The sequence below is a fragment of the Triturus cristatus genome, chromosome 10 (genome assembly GCF_964204655.1).
Source record: "Triturus cristatus chromosome 10, aTriCri1.1, whole genome shotgun sequence".
In the NCBI taxonomy this organism is placed as follows: Eukaryota; Metazoa; Chordata; class Amphibia; order Caudata; family Salamandridae; genus Triturus; species Triturus cristatus.
This window is the reverse complement of record NC_140593.1, coordinates 396772102-396797822: the sequence shown is the minus strand read 5'-3', so window position 1 is coordinate 396797822 and position 25721 is coordinate 396772102. Positions and strand designations below refer to the sequence as shown.

The 25721-nt window shown below is 43.9% G+C and overlaps 1 protein-coding gene across 5 annotated transcripts in view; it reads left to right on the top strand.

Annotated features, from left to right (window-relative positions):
- The window catches only part of BMI1 (BMI1 proto-oncogene, polycomb ring finger), a 188410-nt gene that overhangs the window by 89858 nt on the left and 72831 nt on the right, over positions 1-25721 (top strand). For 2 of the 5 annotated variants that reach the window (XM_085631665.1, XM_085631664.1), the window contains exon 2: positions 21240-21277. The exons of 2 other annotated variants lie outside the window; for them this stretch is intronic. In XM_085631665.1, coding sequence (XP_085487791.1) covers positions 21276-21277 — 2 coding nt within the window. In that variant the 5' untranslated portion in view covers positions 21240-21275. The remainder of the gene's footprint in view (positions 1-21239; positions 21278-25721) is intronic. One more of the 5 variants, XM_085631662.1, reaches the window with a different exon arrangement.

Here is a 25721-nt window from a genome sequence, read left to right as displayed (position 1 = left end):
GGATTATAGCACAGCTTGAAATCGGTGGGATGGAGCTAACTATAGTATCATTCTACGGTCCAAATGTTGATGACCCGGCACACATCTGTAAAATGCATGCTAAATTAATAGAAACCACTACTCCAATAATCATCGGAGGAGATTTTAATGTCCTTCTCAATCCCCTACGGGATAGATCTAATCATAGTTATCATGTCGGAGCCCCACGTATTAGTCGGGCAATGACCAACATGATCCATGACCTTGGGCTGGCCGATGTATGGAGGGCCTAGAAGGGAGAAAAAACAGGTTTCAATTTTTTCAGCAAAAAATACGGTAATTCTTCCAGAGTCGATTATATTTTAACCGATAGGCTGGGCTTAGAGAATGTTCTTGACATCTCCATTCTACCTAGTATTCTTTCAGATCATGCCCCTATCTCTTTTTCATATGTAGGGAGAAGGCAGAGTCTTAGTCCTAGATGGACATTGAAAAGGGCAATGCTGTTCAATGTTGAGATAATTAGTGCACTTAAAGTTTCTACATTGGATGATTGTGCTGTTAATATAGGCTCAAACTCCTTAGACTTTGTCTGGGACGCGTTTAAAGCAAATATACGCGGTCAGCTTCACAGCTTGATGAGCTCAAAAAATAGGTAAGAGGCACTAGAATTTAAAAATCTGGAAAGAGAGATAAGTTAGCTGGAAGGCGAAATCTCTACCGAAAAATTGGTACAAGTCCTTAATGATCTTGATCGCTTGCGTCTGGATTATAGGGGAAAACTGGAACAAAAGGTAAAGGCCCAGTGGTCAGCCCATAATATGCAAAATTATGAATACAGCGAAAAGGCGGGGCCCTTCTGGCTTGGAAGGCGCGGGTGGACCGAGCCAAAAATAACATAAGTGAATTAACCATCGATGAGAGCGGGGTGACCTCATGTAAACTGGTGGATATGCAAAGGTGCCTCCTCTCCCTGTTCTATATAGAGAAGAGATTACTCCCAGAGGGTATCGAGCCTCTCTTGATGCCCCCATAACAGAGAGTGAGATAAAATTACATATAAATAAGATCAAGAACAACAAGGCTGCGGGGACTGACGCTCTTCCAGGTGAGGTTTATAAAATCCTCCAGGACGAACTGGCTCCAAGGCTGTGTGAACTATTTAACTATATATACAGCCCAGAGGTAGAGTTCCTACGTCCTGCAAGAAGGCTACGATTGTTCTCATCCTAAAGCCAGGGAAAAACCCCCTTAAAGCCGACTCATATAGGCCAATCTCCCTGCTCAATGCGGATTATAAGATCTTTGAGTATTTTGGCAGGGAGATTGGTCAAGCTAGTCCCGCAGCTGATAAATACGGACCAAAAGGGTTTTATCTCGGGGAGGTTTATTCAGGAGCAGACCCTGAAATTAATAGGTAGTATAGATCTAGCGGTGGCACGGTCGGAGCCCTTGGCTGTGGCGGCATTCGACGCAGCTAAGGCGTTCGACCGTGTCTGTTGGGTCTTCCTGTGGGAAACCCTAAAGATCATGGGATTTGGTTTAATTTTTATACAGACCCATATCAATTGTTATCAGGGCGCCTCTACAGTAATCCTGTTAAATGGCATGCTAACATCAAGCTTTAACATAACAAGGGGAACAAGGCAGGGCTGTCCCATCTCGCCCTTACTTTTTGATTTATATATAGAGCCTCTTGCTCAAGCTATAAGATTGGATGAATTAATCACTCCTTTTAGCGTCCATCTATATAGTAGCAAGTTAGCCCTTTACGCGGACGACTTGCTGCTATACACCAATAATCCAGCTGAGGTACTCCCAAGAGTGGAAGCCCTCTTGGAGGAATTTGGTTTATATTCAGATTATCTTGCCAATTCCTCTAAGACAGAGGTAAGAACAGAGTAAGGAATTCAGATATCTTGGAATAATCCTAGTTAAAGACTTAGATGATATTCCTCAAATCAACCTGAAGAAGGTGTCTAAAGAGATAGACCACCTCTTTTCAAGATAGAAAAACCTACCTCTGACTATTTACGGTAGGGTCAATCTGGTAAAAATTGTCATTTTGCCAAAACTGGCTTACCTGTTTAGTACTATCCCCCTTGATTTTCCAAGTAAGGATATTAGTAAAATCCAAAGCAAAATAGGTAGCTTCATCTGGTCCAATAAAAGCGCAAGGCTCTCCTGGAAGAAGTTCAGGTGCAAGCTTCTGAAGGGGGGGTCTCGCCCTCCCTGATTTGCTTTGGTATTCTTTTGCTTTCCAGTTTAAAAACATTTGGATGCTACTTACTATCACTGGGGAAACCAACTGGGGGAAGATATTGAGAGAAATGGCTATCTATGAGGGTGGGGGAGAGGGCTTTCTGTACAAGTTTGGGGTTCCGAGGTTTTTTAAAAAGGTTTGCCTGAAAGTTTTAAAAGCAGCTTTTAATGTGTGGTACAGGGTTAGAAGAAAATGGGGGATCGGCTACTTTTCTGAATTTGCTTCCATCTGGGATTCCCCTGGGTTACCTGCATGCTTGGAGGATAGCCTTGCCCATCAAAAAGGCTGGTATCGCGATCTGGTCTGATCTTATATCTTCAGATGGAGTCCACCCTTGGGAGGTATTAAGCTAAAAAATAGGAAGCTCTTTTTCAAAATTTAAATATTTACAATTGGCCTCCTGGTATACAGCGGAGAAAGAGTCTACTGGTGAAAACTGGGAAATTGAGCTTCGCCTTCAAAATGCAAACCTCATGAAAAAGGAGGTTGGGTATTGGTACAAGAAGCTTTTGGGCGCTGATGATACAGATCTTCCTCCACAGTATGCTGTTTGGAACCTGTCAGCCTTGGACACTATAGCTGTTGATTTGTATGATTCCTCTGTTCAAACACTATATAAGTTTGTTAAACCGGCTTCATTAAAAAAGAATCATTTCTATGTTATTAACAGACTATATTATACCCCCATGAAAATAGCTTAATTCGCCCCTCTCTCTTCCTCAAAGTGCCCAAGATGCCATTTCTTCACAGCTGATGATGTACATATATTTTTGAATGTGCTATGCTAAAGGGGTTTTGGCAGAATGTGGAATGTGCACTTTGAGCCATCTTTAAAGTTAAGATCAATTTGAATCTCTCTATAGTAATATTTGGCATCGATGACGAATTGATGAATTCGCTGCTGGTAACTCAAAAAGGCCTGCTATTGCATTTGATTCTTATTTCTCGGAGGGAGATTTGTTAATTATGGAAGGATTCACGGCCCCCAATTTACGAGAACTGGCTGAGTGCTTCACTTGGTTTGGCCCGCCTGGACCAGGGACACTTGAACGATAATAGTCCTAACATCTGGTCACAGCCCATATCATGGGGTAGAGAAATGAGACTGATTCAATGCCCCTGGGTCCAATGATTACACCAAGCTTCGTACGAAGAAGCTGGCCTGGTTAGGCCTACAGCCAATGCAGTAGCAGAAGCCTGGGGAGTCCAGGTTGGAAGGATGGCTTCTTGCTCGTTTTGCAGACGCTATATGGTGAGAGGAGGACACACAAAAAAAAAAAAAAAAAAGCTACAAAGATCGTGCAAGTGGGACAAAAGGGCAGAAGCTAGTAGATATGACGAAACTAGATCGATAGATAGACGGTGACACGTCTTCAAAAGCAAGGATGATGTGGTAAAAAGCTACAATTGCCCAGTAGGTGGCAGGATAAGCTGCGAGAAGCAAGTAGATGATTAAAAAAACTGCAAGAAGCAGATGTACTTCATGTGATGTTGCAAATTTCATCCAATTTAGTTCATTCTGGAGTTTGTGAATCACTTATAGCACCGTACAGCAATCAAAAGTATCTATAATACAGAAATGGAACATGACTTGCAATCATAACAAACTTTACAACTATTAATATGAAAAGCTCAAATTGTAAAGTTAACTCCGTTTTTAGGTCTCGCCTAGCGACGCAGCACAGCTGCTCGCAGCGAGATCTATTGTCGTCTACTTGAGTTTGGAAGGGGGACAGGAGATGTGCACTTTCCCAGACAGATGATGTGCACGCTCACGGCGTCTGTTTGAGCTTCGGCCCAGACAGCCGATGTGCACGCTGACGGCATAGCTTAGGGCCGGACAGCCGATTCGCATGCTCACGGTATCTCTTTCAGCTTGCGCCCCGCCCGGACAGCCCATGTGCACGCTCGCACGCCAGTCAGCCCTGCGCCCAGCTGGGGTTTCTGGACGGTGCAGAGTGCCGGCACGCTTGCCCGCCATGCCCCCTGCGGGAGCTGGAGGCTGTGTCGCCACTACCCGGCCATGGTCATTAAGGACGTGCGGCTTATGGACGCCGGGGTGTTACTCCCACTGCTGCAGAACCAGACGCTCAACCTGCGCATCATCCAGCTCTTCCGCGACCCCCGGACGGTGCATAACTACCAGCTCAAGTCCAAGCAGGCGTAGTGGCCGGCGTGAGGCCGTATTTCAGTAGAAAGGAGGGTGAATATTCCCATTCTTGGAATGCTGAATCAACAAAAAAATTCAGTACGAACAAAAGCTCAACAATGTGGGATTGATGTGGTAAATTGTGTAAACGCTTGTGTGCTCGCATGCCATGCCTGTGTCTGAGGGGTTGTTCGCGCAGCTGCTGTCTGCTCACCCGGATGCTGGCACGGTCCTCCTTTGAAGAAGTCCGCGCACTCAGGTGGCAGCGCGCGCAGGGGGCGCTTCTGTCCGAGGCTCCCGTATCACCATCCCGAGGCCCGGCTTGGAAGCAGTCAGCTGTGCTCGTCTGGTGATTAATGCGCTGCTTGCTGGGGGTGTTGAAGTGATAAGGGTGAGAGGGGCTACTCCTGGCCAAGTTAGCGAGCAATTACTCCAGAGTAATGTGTTCAACTTAAAGCACAGGCAACTTGGCGGCTGGCACCGTAGAACGTACAAGTGCCTACAGGAGCGCGTGCCGGTGATTCATGGCGGAGATGAGCGGGAGACGCACCGTATCCAGCAGGGATTCCTTTATCTCCGCACCCGCTACATGTGTGTGCGGAGACTGCAGCTCACGGATCGCGAGGGCTTAGGTCTTCCATTTTTTCGTTTTTATATTTTTATTGCATTTTGATTGTCCCCAACATACTCGACTCATTGTGTTCTATCCAGCCATTACTTGTTGCGCTTGCGCCTTTATACTCACACGATGTGCTGCCTCCAGAAATCGACTATGGAAGGCAATGATGAGATTTTTTAATAAGCCATTACCTCGCTTGACATGTGACCGACTGTCCCAAACCTATTACCTGTGAGATGAAATCGCTAGTCACATATTTTCATATTTTTTTATCAGATGATCCCATCCCTTTCTCTGTGGGGTTTCCCAGGGCTTTTCAATAACACTAATGTCCTTTAATCCCTCTGCCCACTGCACAGCTATACTGATCTGTTGTCTGCCTGCAGTGCTTCACCCATGCAAAAGACACCCGTCCATAGGCGAGACCTATTGCATTGCAAATGCTTGTTGAAAATGTTGCTGAAAGAGATTGGTTCTCCATTTTTTAAGCTTATGAGGGGCTGGAGTGGCACAGAGACCTTTCGGTGTTAATGGCGAGTCAACAATGCTATTCAAGTAAAAATCAATGACTGGCTTTGACTTCCTAAAGATGTGAATCCAGCAACGAGGATTCCTCACTTATTGATGCGGCAGATCAGTTATTAATGTTTTTTTCTGAAAGACAATTAGGCGTTTTTAGTCTCACTGCCCTGTGAGGAAGGCACAGCCACAACATACCATGCTGCTTACAAAGTAAGCCATGCAGCTACCAGTGGATAGCATTCTAGGGTCAAACAGATCACACCTAAAAAATGCCCTGCTCTGTCCCGAAAACGTCTTATCTTAGACGTGGAAGTGATGTGTTAGTGCACCGTTTACCAATTACTTCTGGATAGTTGAAATTAATAATATTAAAGTGTGTGATCGGACTCCAGCCAGGGGCAAAACCCAGAAATATTATAGATTTAGAAAAGTAAATGTAGTACTGCCGACAAAGCACACGCAGTCAGCGATCCATAGGGACTTTGGAAGTGTCCCATTCTGTCTCACAAGCCTGGGTGTCATTGATGTGTATGATGTTCCCATGTTGGGGATCCTCAATGTAACTGGTTATCATCTGATTTATGGAGAGCTTAGATCTCTCAGTAACTTGTCATATGAAATAAACCATACAGATGCTTTCATCAAGCTCTTGACATTCTCAGCGGCTTGCGGACTGGGTACATGTCCTCCCCTGATCCTGACTTGTTGAGATCGATTTGTGAGGCAAGTGGAATATCTGTCCTACGCTTTATCTTCCAAGCCTACACTCTCCCTCAAGGTGAAACTGCGGTCTCTGCGGATCTTTGTTGTCAATCGCTACTGAGAAGAACTAATGGTCAGGACCCCCCTCATTCAGAGACCAGCATTCAGCACTATGGCATTCGGCACTGAATGCCAGTATCTAAGCTAGGACTGGTACCTCTTTTTCGGCAGTAACAGACCCCTCACTTCCGGCTGCATTGACTTAGCCAAAAAGAGAATCTCTGTGATGAGAGTCTGAATGACAGGATCACAGCTCACGTTTTTCATTTGAAGCTGGAGATCAGACCAGCTTTCAAAGCATTTATAAGACACCCCTGCTCCAGAACTAAATTAACAAGAGCATGCAATGTAGAAGATATAGGAGGAAGCTACAGCTTCGCTTCAACTGCCGTGAGGCTATCATGGAGTAATGTAAAGTTGCAGAACTGTATGTTGCATCTGTCCGACTTTACATTTTTATCTTTACGCAGCCCTTGTGTTATTTACCGACTGGTTTCTGCACCCAGAGACCACCCAGGTGCAAGCTGTAAGTGCAATCTTCTCTTATCTGCTGGTGGGCCATAACTGATAGTTGTAGTTTAGGGGCAAATGTTTTTAGGTCGAGCCTAGTGGCAGCGCGCATGCACTGCTCGCTCTGCGAGGTATGCTGTAGTAGAGTATGCTGTGGAAGCCTCGCCCACTCTCCGCCCATACTTTTTATTGGCTGGTTTAATTGTCCTTGGTAAATGCTGGCTGCCGATTCATTAACAGGCTTATTAGTCCCTCCTTGTTACCGCCCTGTCTCCATTTGTTACCGCCCTTAAGGACTGGACCTTTTACTTCCCTCGTTACATGGCATAGCCAATAGGTCTCTCCTTTGGGACCTTATAAATGTTTAGCCACGCAACAGTTGATGTTGTTGCACCAAGGATATTGTGCTGGATAACTAAACACTTATAAGGTCCCAAAGGCGAGACCTATTGGCTATGCCAATGCTTGGTTTTTTTTTTGGTAAGCTGTCACAACTCGATCCCAATGTAGATGGTGTTGCGGGCTTTCTTTGACACTAAGAAGGCCTTTGATTCAGTCAAATGGGATTATATGTTGCAGTGCTGTACCGGTTAGGAGCGGGTGAGACCTTTATCAGATTGGTGCACTTGTTGTATATTGACCCGTGGCACAATTGTGGGGCAATGGCCACACCACAGACCTTATAGCAGTTGGCAGAGGTACAAGACTGGGTTGCCTGCTCTTCCCGTTATTACATGCTTTGGTGTCTGAACTGCTGGCCTGTGCTCTCAGAGAAAGACATGCACACAGGGGTCTGCGATTAACAGGGTACAAATTAAATGTCTGTTTATGTGGAAGACCTTTTGCTTTACATAAGAGACCTTGCTGATAATCTTTCTCAGATCATAACAGCTATCATTTCTTTTGAGGTACACCCGTGGCTGAAAATAAACTGGGCTAAATGCACTGTTTTCGTTTTCACAGCGGCCACGAAGTGAGGTTCACTGGACTTCCCACTCAGGTAGACATCAGACTCCACGCAATACTTTGGTTTAAAGGTGCATAGAGAACCATTTGAGGTGTTTTGCTGTAAATTATGGTGCGGATAATGACAAATTAGCTAATATAAAGAGGTTGATTAAACTCCCGCTTTCACTAGCTAGGGGAATTGCTGTCCCGAATATGGTAATTAGACAAATCATTTTTACCTTGTTATATAATATTCCCATAGTCCCGTTTGGGCTTTCTTCAAGAAATTGCAACGCCTACTTGTTAGCTTTGCCTGGGCCTATAAACAACTCCGAATTAAATGCACACACTTCACCGTATGAGAAAGGTGGGTTGGTTTCTCCAGACATGGAATTTGATTATCATGTGGCACAGGATCAACTTGGGTATTTTTGGATGCTTGGAACTCCGCTTGACTGAGTGGCCTGTGAGGCCTGTGATTCTGGATCCCTTGTGTCTGCCTGTGTGGCCCGTTGATTCCGAGCAGAAGTGCATTGAACCTTTTAGTGCTACTATTAAGGCACGGAGTTGGGTGAAGAAAAGGATGGGCTTGATTTATTTTATTGGCATGTGATGCAAAGATCTAGTGCTCATGGCTCGGCATGCTGAAGAAGACTAGTGGTAGTTCTAGTGCAATGCACACAAGTTTGGGCATGAGATCCATGGGTGACTTTTTTTCATACAGAAAACTCATTTCCCTTGAGCAACTTACTGAGACTCATCTGGCTCCAATGGCACCTAAAACATTTCTATAGTGTCTGCTCAGGCAATCTGTGAAGGTCGGCGATGAGGGCTTTCTTAGTTAACTTGGTCCATTTCCCCCATTCACCTTTCTTATACAAATCTCAGGAGATGAAACAGTTTCTCTAAGCTGTACAGAGTTCTAGACTCTAGTGATTTTTCTTGAGTAGCCTTCCTACGGCTTTGGACTGGATGTGTTCTGAATGGGTAAAAGATCTGGAATCACAGTTTCTGACAAACAGTGGCTGTGTTGCTGCCCATTAATAAAAAGTATTCAGTTGACAGCAGGCATAGGCGTGTATGAATTAAATGAATGTAGGGGCATTACTACTCTCTGACTAGACTGCTAACATATGGATTAGTAACTGAAGCCAGGTGTAGCAGATGCAACTGGGATGAGACGGATCTCATGCATTTGGAGTGGTAGTGCCTAGGTATAAAACTGTATTGGCAAGGTATTCTTGTAGAACTGGACAGAATGATAGGCTGCGATTTAAAGCTGCCCCACAAAAAAATTGTACACTGTTTGGACATGTTAAAGACGTTCTTGTATCTGTAAGAAAATATACAGCTTTGGCTTTATTGCTAACCAAGAGCGCCTGGTGATGAGATGGGGCAGGGGTTCACTCTGTCCATTCACAAGTGGATTAAGGATCTTATTTACTGTAATAATGCTGTGGACACGTATAGCACATTATTGCTGGTAAACTAAATACCCACGGATACCGGATTCCCTTTTCCACACTATCTGTCAGTGCTACCAGACTCTTCTGATGCTCCATTTGCAGTTAATAGCCATACATTTGAAGCCGAGTGCCCAAACCGTGCAACATCCTATAGTCAATGGAACATGTTGTATAGGCAATAATAGTATGTTATTCTACCATATTATGTCTAATGTGTGAAGGTACTATTTGCGTTTGCAGCATTGGCCATCATATTCACCACGAAACTGCTAGCGTTAATAATAATGTATTTTGTATGCTGTTCATGCCAATGAAATAAAAAAACTATTTTTTTAACTAAATACCAGTGATGGATTTGGAGGACAGATTTAGTGTAGGTGCAACATACGACACTGCTTTTTCTTTATGTATTTATCTGCTGTTCTCAGGTTGAGAATTGGACTATATTCTTGTATTGTGCGTCCTTTCAAATCTGAAAGTAACTGGAGTCAACGCTTTACTTTTTAGGGTTAAGGGACCAATCACACTACTATTTTTATTAGAAGGGTCCTGACCTTCAATTGGAACAACTCTTAATGGTATACAGATGTTTTCCTTGGAGAAATGGATGGAGAACATAACTGAAACATCAGAATATCCATTTTAAGTTCTATTTATCACCCACTTGTCTTTTATTATTTGCTTCCACTCTTCCAAATGATTGTTGATGCTTCAAATCCTCACTTTCCCCGAGGGGGAAAGGAAGCGGGGTAGGTAGAGAGTGGTTTGCGTTTAATGACTGCATGTTTTGTGGACCTATAAGGATGTAAGGACTTTTGGCGTTGCTTGTATTGTCACCACTGCGGGGCTTGAACCCTCTGTTACTGGTAACGCCGGTCAGAGGGATTGTAGTGCTGTTTTTGTGTACTCCCTATGTTTCTTTAATCCCATTGCCTAAAGTGTCTCCAATTCTGCCTTTATGCATTTCAGCACCTGCGCGGGCTCCAAACTGAGAGGTTGCAGAGAATAACCAATTTAGAATTCTCTGAGCCTCTGGTTTCAAGCCAGTCCGAGTCGGCCATGAAGAGTAACATAGTGGCAGTCCATAATAGTAAGCATGGGTGGCCAAATCCACAGACTAGGCAACTGCTCTTTTCACTTAGTAAAAGACCATCATCTCCTCTTGTAGTACCTCTCAAACATCCTCTCTGTCTTCAGGAGTTAGTTTCTTCTGAAAACATTGGTAAACCTCCCAGTGCGATCTATCCTAACACCCAAGTGGGACAGTAGCCCTCACTGTCTTCCCTGGCAGTTGTTGGTGTGCCATACAGCTTCCTACCAAATGCATCCACCTTCTTACTCTCCTTTCAGGAAGTACTCTTGGGGAAGGAGAAGTGGGATAATACTTCTTTCAGCAAGTTGAATCAGAAGGTGGGTTTATCTGTAGAAAGAAGGGATCCTGTACACTCAGCTTGTATTTGTTCCACAAGCACAGTGGAGCATACTGTGCTGAGGCTGGCATTATAAACTGCCTCTGTAGCAAGCTCTAGTAGACCAGGAACCAAAGGAAGCAATGGATGCAAAGAACAGTCATGAAGACTCTCAAATAAACCTGAAGTCTTAGGCTGAGTTGTTTGTATTGGTATGGTAACTTTTGAAGCGTCTCTCGGCTTAATGCCATCGAAAGTCATAATTTTTAAACTCTCCCTATTGGTTAAATCGGACAGACGTGAGAAATAATCCCTCAAAAAGAATATGAAGAGAATGTATTGAGATCTTGAGTGACGAGAAGATCTAGAAGGCTGTGTAAACATCTTAAGCAGTATGATGAGGAGTGACTCCTTTAGGACTTTGACCGGTGATGTCTTATGGGTGAGGACTCCTATAACGCTTCCTTGGAGTTCTGGATTTTCCTCCTTGAAGTGGTCTGACTCGTGAAAGATGCTGAGAAAGTTTCTGTAGATGGAAGTAGTAAAGCTGAGTGATTGAAGCATAGGTTGCGGTGCCACTGAATGTTCAGGCAAGACAGATTTAGGAGCAGACAGCACTCATGTAGAAGGTGGCAGAACCAGGAAGACTCTTTGCTTTGCAGGCGGAGATCTATGAGCTGAGGAAGAAGACCATGTTAACATAGGTGAGCTGTTCTGGATGGTGAATAAGTCCTTGAATAGTCAGTCTGCTATACGTGTTACCCTCCCCATCATTAACATGCAAACCCATTTCACGAACAGCTTGATGACGTATCCCGTGATGTCAAATGCGTCCTTGACGTCCATGCACTGTTCAACCTCCGATACCTTGAGATAGCGTTCTTCCTCGACTTAAAACCAGCCCTCGATTGCAAGCATGTTGTCACTGGCCTTACCTTTGACCTTATGAATCTGGTACGTCTGTGTTTCCTCATCTGGCTTCTATCCCTTGGTTATTCCATTGTCCTTCGAAATAGTGGAGAGAGCAGCTTTTCACTTCCCTCTAGTCTTCTGAACACTGCCTCTTAACACCTGCGTCGGTCTTCCTGCTGTCCATACAGCCTGGACGTTTTTTTCTGTCATTTAAAAGTTCTCTTAGACCTCTTCAGACAGAATTGGCAGGAGACTAGCCGATGGTAAGTGGGAAGGCACACAATGCAGAAAGCGCCAGAGTCTGTCTGGTATTTCTTTCTCTCACAAGTATGGTATTCCACAAAAAGGATGGCGGTTTGTAAAGAAAACCGTTTTGTCTGCCAGAAAACAGAAACAAATGCACTCTGATCCAAAAGATCTCGAGCAAGGCTGTTTTTAAATATTTGGAAAGGTGTCTAATAAGAAATTAGTATTTGGGTATCCTGTCAGCAGGAGCTGAAAAACCAAGCATTGAAAATGCGATAGGTCTCGCCTTTGATTAAGTTAAAGCCATTTGCTTTGCTAATGGCATTGTATAGCAAAGCAAATGGTTTTAACGTAATACAAGGCGAGACCTATTGTATTTTTAATGCTTGTTATATTATTAATGCAAAAGAAATACTGAAGAAAAATAAATGCATATACATTGGGGGATATGCCACCCGTAGTGAATCGGTATTATGGAACAAAAGTGAGATTACGAAGACCGGATCTTCTATGAATGTGCAAAACACAGCTGCAATAATGGACATCACAATGCACATTTCATAGCTGCTACGGCTGAGGAGAAATGCAATCAATTAAAGCGCTTCTAACGTAGAAGATATGGACGTGGCCACCACTGCCAGCAACAGACCATTACCACCACCATCGTTATCACCACAATCATTTCCCCCACTGCCATTATCACCACCACCATTACTGCTACCAACACCACCATTGCAAATATCAGCATCACCGATATCACTATTGCCCCACTATCACCACCACCATTATAACCTCTCAACTATCACCGCCTCCAACATCATCACTATCCCCAGCATTACCAACACTTTCAAGGGCAACGCCACTGACACTATTACCACACCATAATTACCACCACTATGACTACCACCACCATTATCAGTAGCACTATTGCCATCAGTGTAACCATTACCACAAACGCCACACTATCATCTCCGCCATTACCAACACCACTGCCACCAGCATCATGGCTATATCACCACTATAATATAGGTACAGCTGGTCAAGGAATGTTTGTTACACAACTCGGTGGTACTCATACTAACATTATCATCACTAATACGAGTGCCACCCCAAGACCACTACTACTTCAAGCAACACTACAACGGTCACCAGCATTATTGCCACATTTTGTCGTGTTTGTGTGTGTAAAAGCAATGTGTGTTCGACGGTGTTATAAGAGCTGTGATACAGGTATGTGTGAAAGTCACAGAGGTTGCATCAGTCCTAAAAGGGCAGATCTATTGGCTTCGCAAAACGCTTGTTTATAATGTACTTCAACCGTTGTCTACTACAATAGATCCTGAGCCTTCCCCTCCCCCCCCCCCCCCCCCCCCCCCGACTGCCAGCTTTCCTTAGGAGTCACTCACCTCGTCCCGCACCACTACTGCTGCTCCAATCATTCTGATGTTACTATGTGGTCTCCGTTCTCACACTCCATGGGTCCTGCTTCACAGTCCTCTCGTTTGGAGGTTCCAAGCGGTGATATGCTAGCCATGTTGCGGAACTTGAGGCTCCGGCCATGGATTCGCTTGGCGCATGCGTGCTCAGTCCCCACCGTAGCCAACGAATCTCATGCAAAAACATAGGCTACGGACACACAGATGCAGTTTTTGAGGTTACATACAAATTGCAGAGGAGCAGTGCTGCCAGGACCCTGAGAGAGGGAGGCGTGGGAGGGCGAGGCTGAGGTTGGGAAGAGAGCTAGAGCCTGGGAGAAGGGGTGGGATGAGGGGAAGCGAAGGAACGGAACTGGTGATGGAATCGTCGCAGGATAAGGTGCAGTGAAATCCGGCGCGGGGGGCCGTGCAGCCACGGTGCCTCAGAGGTGCGGAGGATCTCCCTGCGGGATGGGTGAGGGATGTTTTGTTTTTGCAGGGTTATGCGGCCCCATGTCAGTGGCGACTCTGCTTATTTAACAAGAAGCAAGCAAAGCAGCAGGAAAACCGCACTTCCACTGCAGCGCCGAGCAAAGGAGCCAAAATCTGGCCTAACAGCTGCGAAGAGAGAAGTAGCGACGAGTCTGCTGATTGCCTGTACCCCCCACATTCGGTGTTTCTTAACTCAGTAGTTGTGACGTCACTGGCTGCAGCACTCTCACTCGGCCTGGCCAAGCTCCCGGCTCCAAAATAAGTATTTGCCGGCACCCATCAAATTTATTCTGTCCCACAGCGCGTGCGGCCCGGCTGTGCAGTAGGTGCGATCAGCGGTGTTGCAAGGCAGCCGAGCCCCATGATTTCGGCGCCGCCTGCGGCGCTAACCATTGAGCAACCGGCCTCCACCTCCAATTTAATTATAAAATTTAACTCCCCGCGCGCAGTACCCGCCCCAGCCAGGCTAAACATCAGCAATGTTTAAAGTAGAAATGAGAGTGACCCCTTTGACCAACCAGGGGAATAGAGTACTACTTTAGGGTAGGAAGAGATTTCCCGTGGTGAAAAAATGGTATTGAAGTAGACTGGGTTATTTTCAACAGAAGTACAAAACATAAGCCCATGTGTTAGGATATATCTGATTAGTATAAAAACATACCACTATGTAATTTAAAAAGACATCATATTTTATTAAAAGCCAGTTAAAAAACACATAATACAAAAACAAATTTTGATCCGGTGAAATTTTTTTTTTCTATTGCCAGTAAACAAATAAGTTCTGCTAAATCAAAAAACACAATAGATATATCTTACTTGAATATAATTTTACAGACACGACAGTGCACAATGATTGTGCCCAACGATTAACAAACTCATAAACCAGAAGTGGAGAGACAAAAAAAGACAGTACAATTTGTCATTGATTGACACATCTGCTCATGAATCTCAACAGAGCTTTTCCTATACACAATATGTAGATATAGTGTCTTATCAGAAAAGCTGTTCCCACAGATTGTGTTGTAGTATTGCGTCGACGCGTTTCGATGGTTTTAATCTAATTGTCCATCTTTTTCAAGACAAGAATTGTCTCATCCTCTCAAATTATTGTAGGCACTGAATGGTTGCCGTTGCGATAAGCTCCTTATAGCATGTCTTGGATTCTTCAAATTCGGGGATTATCTACTTATTCTTGTAATTGTATCAACAACATCTTGTCAAGCAGTATTGCCGTCAAAATACGTGCAGAATGATCTTTGACCCTTCTCCTTTCTTTCTCTTCGGTGATTCTTGCCGTGTTTTACGGGGAAGCCACTTTTTTTTGTTGTTTCTTTGATTCCGGATAAGGTAAGCATATATCGCTTCCTGGTTGTAATGTTTGCCTCTCTGTTTTAACTCAAATTGACCGTCTCAACGATCTTGGATGACTGCAAATTGGGGTCCTCTCGTCTTCCTGACTGCCAGCGTTGAAAATAACCCAGTCTACTTCAATACCATTTTTTCACCACGGGAAATCTCTTCCTACCATAAACATCAGCAATAACAACCTGCAAGTCCTGCCGTGCAAACTACTCCATGTGCCCAGCAGCATGAACATCTGAATCCACCAGTGCAGTGCCACCTACTCAACGTGCCCAGCAGTGTATACCTCTGAGAGTCCTCCAGTGCAGTGTAAGTTACTCATCCTGCCCAGCAGTGAGTATCTGAGTCCACCAGTGCAGTGCATGGTACACAATGTGCTCAGATGTGTGAACAACTACGTGTCCGCCAGTGCAGTGTAAGCTACTCGACGTGCCCAGCAGTGCGAACATCTGAGCGTCGAGCAGTGCAGTGCAAGCTACTCAACATGTCCAGATGTGTGAACATCTGTGAGTCCACCAGTGCAGTGGAAGCTACTCATTGTACCCAGATGTGTGAACAGCTGAGACCACCCCTGTAGTGCAAGCTACTCAACGTGCCCAGATGTGTGCCCAGATGTGTGAACACCTGCAAGTCCTGCAGTGCAGTGTAAGCTACTCAACGTGCACAGCAGTGCAAACATTTTGAGTTCACCACTTCCGTGCAAGCTACTGAGTTTGCTCAGCAGTGTGAACATCTGCGAGGCCACCCGTTTAAGTTCATCACTGGAGTAGGCATCGTACCTCGTCACCCACTGCAGCTACTTTCAATGCCCCCATCCTCACACCAAACCTTGTCTGATGGGTGAGTACAGATTCCTCGCCTGTTCAGTGTACACACACAACACACACACACAACACTTCCCCCCCCCCCCCCCCCTCAACCCCCGAGAGAGGCCCCTGAAAATGTCATTGGAAACGCACTCAGTGTCTGGCACCTGAAGGCATTGCTTGAAAGGGCCACCTGGCCACGTATGCTGCGCTCTTTCCTGCTACCCAACATGCCACCAACCACATCATAGGTGTCGATCGGTGCCCGACTCGGTGGGGGATGAGTCCCAGCAGGACAGGAACTTTATTTCCGTGAAACAATGAAAAAATAAAATAAAACGTTTGAGGTGTTATTTTCGAACTACAAAAATATGCGGATCGACTCGCCATAGTTTGGCGGAGAAACCGGCATTATGGGATTTTTTTTGTCAAGAGTACTCCTATCAGCAGAAGTACTTTCTTTCCATAAACAAAGAACAGTTGCACGAAGGCCTTGATTTGGTTCGTTCACACGTTACACAAAGATCTCGCAACAGTAACATGAACCCACTGAGTTGCACAATACTTGAGGAAAGCGCTGGAAAGCTACAAAAACAGTCTGGCAAAGCACGCGTGAAAATGTCAGGGCTACCTGAAGAACTATGCATCCTGTGCCCCTTTCAGCCCCTGCCTCCTCCCCCGCAGTCCTATCCGGCTGTATGCACGGGCCAGTGGCCCCAGCCTTTAAAGGGGCCCCTGGCCCACGCTGGTGGCTGCTAGTTTAACGTATCCAAGGCACTGGAACGGTTTTCAAGTACACAGCTGCCCAAGGTCACAGTCGCCCAACGTGATTAAGCGTGAACTTCAGGGCATGCGTCATCTGGGACGCGCTGCAAATAAATGATAAGGGGGCCAGAGCTCTCGAGGGACCCTCACTCGCAAAGTGCACCTGCGTCAGCTAGGAGTAGCACAGCATGTGCAGTGGCACCGGGGCCCATGGGTGTGTGGAGGCCACTGCCCCAGTTATAGCTATTTCTTTGCAGCCCGAGTTCGCCCTTGCGGCTCTGACCCTATTCGTAGCCGACAGATAACTCCCAGTTTCCTGCTGCAAGTTTCCAACACATTGCCGGAGCTCTGTTTTTGTAGGGAAGCCTCCAGCAGAGCGGTGGTCGGACCGTCTGAGGAAGTGCCGAGAGCCGGTAGGTGTGGCGCTACGTGAGGCATAGCTCTGGGTCCAGGCACCCCACGCCATGCAGCAAGCACGGATGTGCCAGTATTTTCTCATTGTGTCCTGCCTGGGGGTGTGGAGTCCTTCCTGCCCCATCCGGGCAGAGTGCCAACGCCTCTCGGCGCCACGGGCACCCCTCCGTCCGCCAGGATGGGGTGTGCGCCGCGCCTGCTGCTACAGGGAGCTGTGATAAGTGGGCTCCCCCAGCTGGTATCCCCTCACGCCAGGACTCTGCCGCCTCCACCCATGAGCTCATCTGCATTCCACCCCACCTCTTCCCGAAACAAGCTCCGGGTCACCTCTGGGAAGAGAGGAGATCTCCCCAGAGCTCGGCGTCATCTGTGTGCGCTTCAACAAAAACGTAAATATGCCCCGTGGAAGAGGAAAGGGATAGTGAGGTTCTGGGGCAAAAAGAAAGAACACAGTAAGAGGTGGAAAAAACAAGCAATCTGGCCCAGAAGGGGAACCAAAACCAGCCCTGCAAAAATACAACCGAGCCCTCTGCATGCGAGTTGGACCTCCTCCTTGTCCCAAGAAACCCGAGGAGGCGAGGCTAAGGGGCGGAGAGGAGACAGCGTGCGGAAAACAAAAACAAAAGTCGGTAACCAATGACAGAGCCGACTGGCGCATGCTCCAGGCGTGAAGGCAGCAAGGCAGCGTGGTTGCAGGAAGCCAGGAGCGTGCAGTCTGTGACGCCTTGTAAAGATAAGAAAAGCATTTGCGACACACGGAAAGCAGGCGAGCCAGTCCGGGTGGGCCGGCCAAAAAAGCGAAAAGGAGGCACCCTAGAAACCTTATTCCCAATGGCAGCCCACCGTTTAACATAAACGGTGACACAAGCCAATGGGAATAAGGGGCGGGGCTTCAAGCCCTTTTCTCAAAGTACTCATCTGCAATAAATCTCGCCGAGCGAGCTATGCATGTGCTCAGCAACGCTAGGCGAGACCTAAAAAAGAACCGACTCAACAGGCAGGTATAAAGTGTGACGGAATACTGATAGTAGGTGATGTCTTCAAGAAGCAACAGCATTTTTCCAGCCTTTCATGCTTCTGCCCAGAAAGCTACATTGTTCCTGTTTTGTCTCACCCCTCCTTTCAAAAAAGGTTTGTGAAAGACTTTTCTTGTCAACATATTTTTATAGTGGCTTTTATTTTTGAAGTCTTTTTTTTTTTTTAGGTGACTAGGTGAAAAATGGCCAATGTAGCTTTCTTGTATGCTGTCAAAAATAATTCGTTTTGTAATAAAATTGCATTTTCAAGAAAAGCATGTGTACACTTGTAAAAAGTGCTCAGGGATCCTGCAAGTGAATGCTACACTTCAGTGCTTATGACTAATTATGAAGACCACCAGGATGAGAACTGCATCTATGGTGAACAGGAAAGTGCAGGGCCTAACTGAGTCGGACAAAAAGGCTGAATATGCAGAATAATTCTGCCATACAAATGTAAGACTTTTGCGGGGTGAACTCAAATTGGTGAAAGCTATTTGAACTGAATAGTACATTTAGCCAATGGGGTACGTTTGATTGAGCTGCACTTGTGCCTAATCAAGGCATGTACCCATGCTATACGCTGGGTGCTATAGACCATAGAAAACTCCTGCAGTGGGAAGAGTGTACCGAAAGGGATGTAGAGTCTCACTGAAGAGCATACATAAAATTATAACCCTGCAACTGAGCCCCCTAGTGACCTGTGCTGTATTTTGTTTAGCTGTGAGATTAAAGTACTTTCTTTTAACTAAAATATGAGCACTCTGCTGAAACTTTATAATTGTCTGTTGGTTAATTGTTGAGTTCTGAGTTCTTGTGTCTCACTCTACCTAACCACAAAGCCTTTGACTGCTTGTTCTCCTTATCCTGAGAGTCAAGTGTGGAAAGGGTGTACTTGGCCCAGTTTGCAAAGCCATAGAAGGTTGGACACCAGTGAAAAACTCCTTCAATTGCCACGCTTTTGGTTCAGTAGCCCTGCCTGCCCTGCGGCTCCTAGTCAGGATTGGGAAGAAATACCTCCGCATAAATAATGGTACACAGATTGAATGACAGGATAATATTCGGTCAACGAACTGTTTAAAAAAGTATTGAATGACATTCTTGCAGCATTGATGCTTGCCTATGGTGAACTATTGATACAATGGAGACCTATCGGAGCATGACCACCAATGGGTGTTGGCAGTCCTACTCTGTGGCACACATTTTTACCATGAAAACATTGATTTCCTAGCAGATTTTGAAATGTTCTGCAAATTGCCTGCATCTATTGTGTTTTTGCCAGAACTTCTTTTCAGAGACCAAGCATAGGAAAGAATTGCCAGGGCCAAGCTGGATTGGTGGCTCGGAACATAAACAGCATAGGCTACCAACACTTGCTGTCCCTACCTTAGGTTGCCGTTTATTTTTTTTTGTACTTTATTGTAATGAGTGACAAGCTTATTGACAGTTTACACTGAGCAAATCACCCGAATAGTGAGCATTTTAATACGTTGCCCTCCCTGAGGCAGTCACTAGGTGATGGCCAAATGTGGCAAGGACTTGGGTATTGTATGGACACAGGCATGAAAAGAAAACCTTGGCAAGAAATGTGAAGGAGCAGAGACTGTGGCAGGACATTGACATTTACAAGTAACTTGTTGAGGTGATTTGATTGGGGGGGGGGGGGCAGAAACTATTATATTTCATTTTATTGTTTAGTGTTACTGTGCAGGTCTGGATGATGTTCAAGGAGGAGCATCTAGCATAGTGAGTATATCATGTGGTGCAATACAGATAGGATTTTACGGAGTGGCTAGGATAGGGCATTTGATGGGATTGATTTGTAAACTTCAAGTAAATCCAGTTATCGTTTTTTCTGGTAAACTGAGAAATATTCAATATTCCAACTTCCTCTCTGCAGATTTCTTACATTTTCCCTGAAGATTCTACATTGTATCCTGTAAAAATTAAAAAAATTCTGCATATTTTGCGGAAATGTTTTGAAGAAAGCAATGAGTTTGAGTGGATCAGCCTTTTAAGACTGACTTTCCCAAGTATATTACTGAAATGTATATACACCGTGAGAGCTGACGAGGAAGAACTATCTGAAAGGCAGTGACTTCATAACTGTTGCGCTGACATTTTAAAAATTGCAATTAAAATGTATATATATTACAGGAGACAGTGGTCCCTGAAAGCAAAAGCGTATTTCGAACAGCAATAAATATAGCCAAAATTGGTACTATATTATAGCCTATGTCCAGCCGGACAGGGCAACTTTAATAAGAAACGATAATTGGCAATGATCAAAAGAATGTAAGCGTAGTATTGGTGGGACACAAGCCTGTATCCTGCGGCTTACATATCAAGAGGACATACATTTTCCGAAAAACATACAGGCAATTAAAGTGATGTTTCTATGTCAGAGAATAACAGGTAGTGAAACATCTTAGTATAAATCTAGTCACCTTCACGACATTTCATACACACAAATTGTCAAAGTGTAAGGTGAACAACATAGTCGACGACGTTTCGATCCTTAACAAGGGGATTTAGGATCATCATCAGGACTAATTAGTATGAATTGCCCATTAAAAAGTGCCTCGTGCTGTGTAGAAATACAGCAAAAATGGTACTTCGGCTGGGTCAAATGACCTGAGCGAGTTGAAATTCCAAGGAATCGGCCTTGGGCAACGAGGGTTCATATAAGTCAACACGGTAGGCAGTATCTGTCGAGGGAAAAGGGAAATTCAGGGGAGGTCCCACATCGTAATAGCGTTCGAAAAACTCTTTTGCTTTCAGGGACCACTGTCTCCTGTAATACGTAACTTCCCAAGGTACCTGTCTAATTGCTTTGGGTGCCCTTGTGCCTCCTTTACTGATTAAAATGTATATGGTAACAATAGTGAGAGTTTGTTGTCAAGTCCACTATCTTTACTGGACTAATAAAACAATTTGAAACAATCTAGAAGGTGATATGATTGAATATATGTTCATAATGTATTTGTTCTTACAAAGACAGTCACTGTCTAGCAACTTCTTCCTTTTATGAATGATTTGATAACCAGGTACTGCACGCTCTGCGTTATACAAAGTCTAATTCCACAAGTATGTCCACTGAATATCATTCAAACAAATGTAATGCTTAAATAGTTGTCTTAACTCTGTATTAAATAAAGTTTGAAGTAGTATGTTTTTTCTACAGCGCAGCTGAACACTGCATGGAAATAATGCTGAAATAATGTGAGTATTTTCGTCTAAGTTGGTTAAGTGGTGATCAATTTTTAGATCACCTCAAGTATGAATAAACAAGATCTGTGTGCTCATTTTGTGTTCCCATTTTTGACTCGTTGCATATCTTTACATTGCCTCGCATGCAAATTTCAAGGAAAAGTACATATGCACAAAATGGATATTCAGATAAAGTGGTCAACCTATAAGAAATAAGGGATACTTTCATGCCACCATGGAGTTCAAGTACAAAACCTTTGGTAGGGAAAGTATATCCATCTGTGAAAGGGAAAAGCATTTTCGGTTGGGTGTTTTTGTGGGCAACCTCAAGTCTCTTTCACATAGTTGAGAAAGACGTTTTGGATTTTGGAAAGGAAATTCCAGAGATATTTCAGTCAGAACTAGAATGCTTGAAACTATGTATATCCACAAATTAAAAGTATGCTAAACCAGTAGTTTATAGAATAAGAAAACTACCTATAAGTGTGCATAACGCTGTAAGAGAGGGAGTTAGATAATCTCAGCAAGTCTGCAGTGATTGAGACATTGAAGTAACGGAATGGTTGGTGCTGAAAATCGAGGCCAAAACCATAATGGAGGCATCAGTCTATGTAATGACATGAGGGGGTTAAAAAAAAGCTGTTACAGTTGATAAGTACCCATTACTCATTATTTTGGAAATGAAGACCATGCTGACAGGATCAAAGGTTTTCACCATCTTAGACTCCATTCTGACTCCACGAGGTGTCTCAGAAGCTCACTTCATTCATAACTCCCATAGGTATTTACAAGTTTATCAAGATGACTTTTGGTCTTACATCTACGACCTCACTTTTTCAACGGGGACTGACATCTATGCTATGGAATGTGGCATGGGTTAAATACTGTCAAGATGATATGCCAAAATATGGTAAAACATGGAGGGAACATGATGAAAAAGTCGGGCTGATGTTAAAACAAAGTTCATAGAATATGGGCTGAGGTTTGAGGGCTGAGAAATGCAATTTTTAATAAAAGGAGATGAATTGCGTAGGTACTTATATTAAAGGGTTTTACTTTTGGGAGGCAGTGGCTGAGATGCTTTGGGAAATAAACCTACATTAAACCTTCCAAGCATTCTGTCATTCGTTTCCACCGATACATCTGAAGCACTGGAGACTGCCAGGCAGCGTATGCTATGAAGAATAAAGCCGATACAGAAGGTTATTTTGCTCCTGTTTTTTTTTCCTCCTACAGAGAATAGCCTTGTTGTGCCAGGGATGTGATTACACTAATCAACCTGATGCTATCCGCCTTTGCCTTACCTTAGTGCTAGGACCGTCTTACCTATAGACATTGTCTTGCATTCAGATTATGTCCACGGTGTGATAAGGAGATAGAACTCGATCTTGCAGCTGCCTCGGTCTACAGTTCGAGACACATTCAGCTAAAATAAAGTGACCCTGTAGTGTAGTGGTTAGCAGTGGCAATGTGCATCTTAAATACATGAATTCCTTGAACAGGAAAGATGTGACACTGGAAAAGGACAAAAAAGACACCAACCCTGTAATAAAAAAAGAAAGAAAAAGAAATTCAATCATGAGAACATTTGAATACAGTCTGAAGTAGACCCGTAGTAATAGTTCCCATTACTCAAATGAGTGTGATACTTTTGTTGGCCCTGATTATAATTAAAGCTCCCAGTTTTCCATTTGTACTGATTTTTACATATAAATACATATAGAAAACAATGTTTCCTGTCTGTTAAATTTTTAAAGTGAAAAAATACAGACAAGGGGGCCTCTTGTGAGGGACTGTGCATGCTGTCTTTCACTAATTCAGTCACCAGCTGATCAGATAAACAGCATGCAGAGTTTAAAATCAGAATGAGATTTTCTTAAATAGAGGCATGTGTTAACATATATATGTAGTATAATGCTAATATGTATCTATGTATGGAGTGTTTTCTTATATTATCTGCGTATTTTGCCAAAACATGACCAAGTATGAGTTCATTTTTATTTGTTAAAAACATATTGAAATATACCAGTTTACGACTATATTTATCTTCAAAATACAAAATGATTATAAATAAATACCAGTAAGATGGCCGAACAGTAAATTAGGATAAATTAATACGGAAATGTTAAAAATATAAATGCCATAAAGCCCGGAGCCCTAATTATAATTGCTGTTTCAGAACTGGTCCCTCGTGGAGGGCACGAGAATAGCAAACATAAACCTGGACTAAAGGCAAAGGAGTCTTAGAGTTCTTAAAAAAAGCATTAGTGTTGTTAAAAACAGCTTTAGGAGAGGTAGAAAAATGAAACCTCTGTGCCAGGCACATAGAACGTAATTTTTGAACTCCTGGGAACTTGCATTGAAGGTTGCTTGACCCTTTCTGCCATCGAGAATCCAGGAGTCTCGAGTTTCCGGAACAGTGACGCGTACCTTGTAAGTCTCGTGGTGCCTCTGCACTGTTGCATACTTTAGTCATGGCATTCTCCACTGCTAAGACCGAAAAAATGCCTCCCAGCTGCCTGCCGCCATTTACTAGCCGTGTACGCTATTGCAAGCTCGGAGGCCTCAACTTTAACCCCTTCGGTGCTCATGACGGAATGGTTCCGTCATGACCCACGGTTGAGCTGTGCTCATGACGGAACCATTCCGTCATGACCACACCCGCGCAAGATTCCGTCAGCACAGCGGCGGAATCTGCGCAGCATAACATCCTCGAGGCCATATCGGAGAGAAGAAGGCGAAAATAAAGAACTTTGCCCTGCCATGCAAACTACTGTAAATAGCAGTGGGACACAACTCGAAGTCCATCGAGTTCCCTAGATGACACTGTAACTGTTAAAGTATAGTTATATTGAAATATCCAGGGCGAAAACTAGCATAATTTAAATGTGAACTTTTGGGTTGCAATGAATTGGGGGCAGTGAGAGATTGGATAAAGGACATGACTTATGGTGTTCATCAAATAAAAAAGAATAAAGTACTTTTGGTAAGCAAAACAAGATAAACATTTTTAAAGTTATAACGTTTCTTTGGGGATTTCGTGAGCTGGTTAGTAATATAATCATTAATAATATAAGCCAGCACTCACATTGTAATGTTTGTTTAAGTGAAAACAATAGAAGCGCAGAGAATTTACAGAGTATGCATACAAGTCGGTAGCACAGTTCCATGCTTGATTTAATCAAAAAATAAACTGATTATCGTCGAGTTAACTGTGTGGCATTCAGTGACTTCATATTTTAATGTTTTCCTGAGATCCCATCTAAAACCAAAGTAAAGTTCAGATGTCAGTATTCAAAAGGAAGTACTTGATGAAGTAACTTGCTCACCTCTATGAAGTGTCCAATGTATTCTTCATTTAGGAAACTTCCCTTCTCTGCAAAGACACTTTCTTCTATTCTTGTTGTTTGTGTGTTTCATCAATGTATATTCATGTTTCATTTGCCTGTCTTCCTCCTTCTCTATGCAAGTACTGCCTCTTCCTTTCCTCAAAGGCCTGTCTGTTTATTTTTCTATTTTAGTCGCTAGCTTATGTATCTATCTGTTCTAGGGCTTCAAGTCCTGCTTTTACTCCCTTCTTCTTTTCATGTATCTGTGTTTTATTTTCTCGTATCTGCTAGGTATCTGGTTTCTGCTTCAATATATATATTTACTTTATTCCGTTCTATTTCTTATTTTTTCCGTAATTATATTCCTTCCCATGGCATTCTGTTGTTGCCTCTTCCCCGCCGGGTAGTTTCCCTTCTCCGATTCTCTTATCGTGTGCTAGCCATCTTAAATTTCTAATGTGATATATTTTTATGATGGCTTTCTCACTTTGCCCACTTACACGCCCCTACCGGTGTATTTCCTTACTACCTGGGCCTTTTAATACAAACTCCGATAAGTCTGCTTTTCACACACTCTTAGTGATTTTGTTTTACCCTTCTCTTTTGGCTGCCTATATCGTCCATCCCTGCTAAGTACTTTCCTTCTCCCATCACACCCCTCCCCTCCCCACCACGAACACCCAGTCTATGCTGTACAGTGTATGTGCTACAATGAATGATGATAAAACCATTTTGATTTTATTTAGCACTTCACACAAAACGTCAGTTTCTAAGCGCTGCAAATGAAGTGTTACCCGATACTCGGTGTATTATTGCTCGTATAGCACTGACTAGACAGTCCCACGGTGCTACAACATATTGTATGTAATGACAGCTACAGCTTTGTAGTGTCAGATGTGTGGTCCTCACATGGTGCCTTAATTCGCAGAAATGCTCATGTTCATTTCAGAACGTCTAGAACACTGAAAGCTTTGTGTGCTGCCTTTTTTATTTTTATTTTATACGTGGGTGTTCGAGTCGAGGATGTATGAGCCGAAGGTACAGATTGAGCCTAGAAGTTTGTTAGGCCTCTGCCCCCTGAATTTAATAATTCCTTAAATTTGCTTCGAAGTCCTCAATCTGACTGA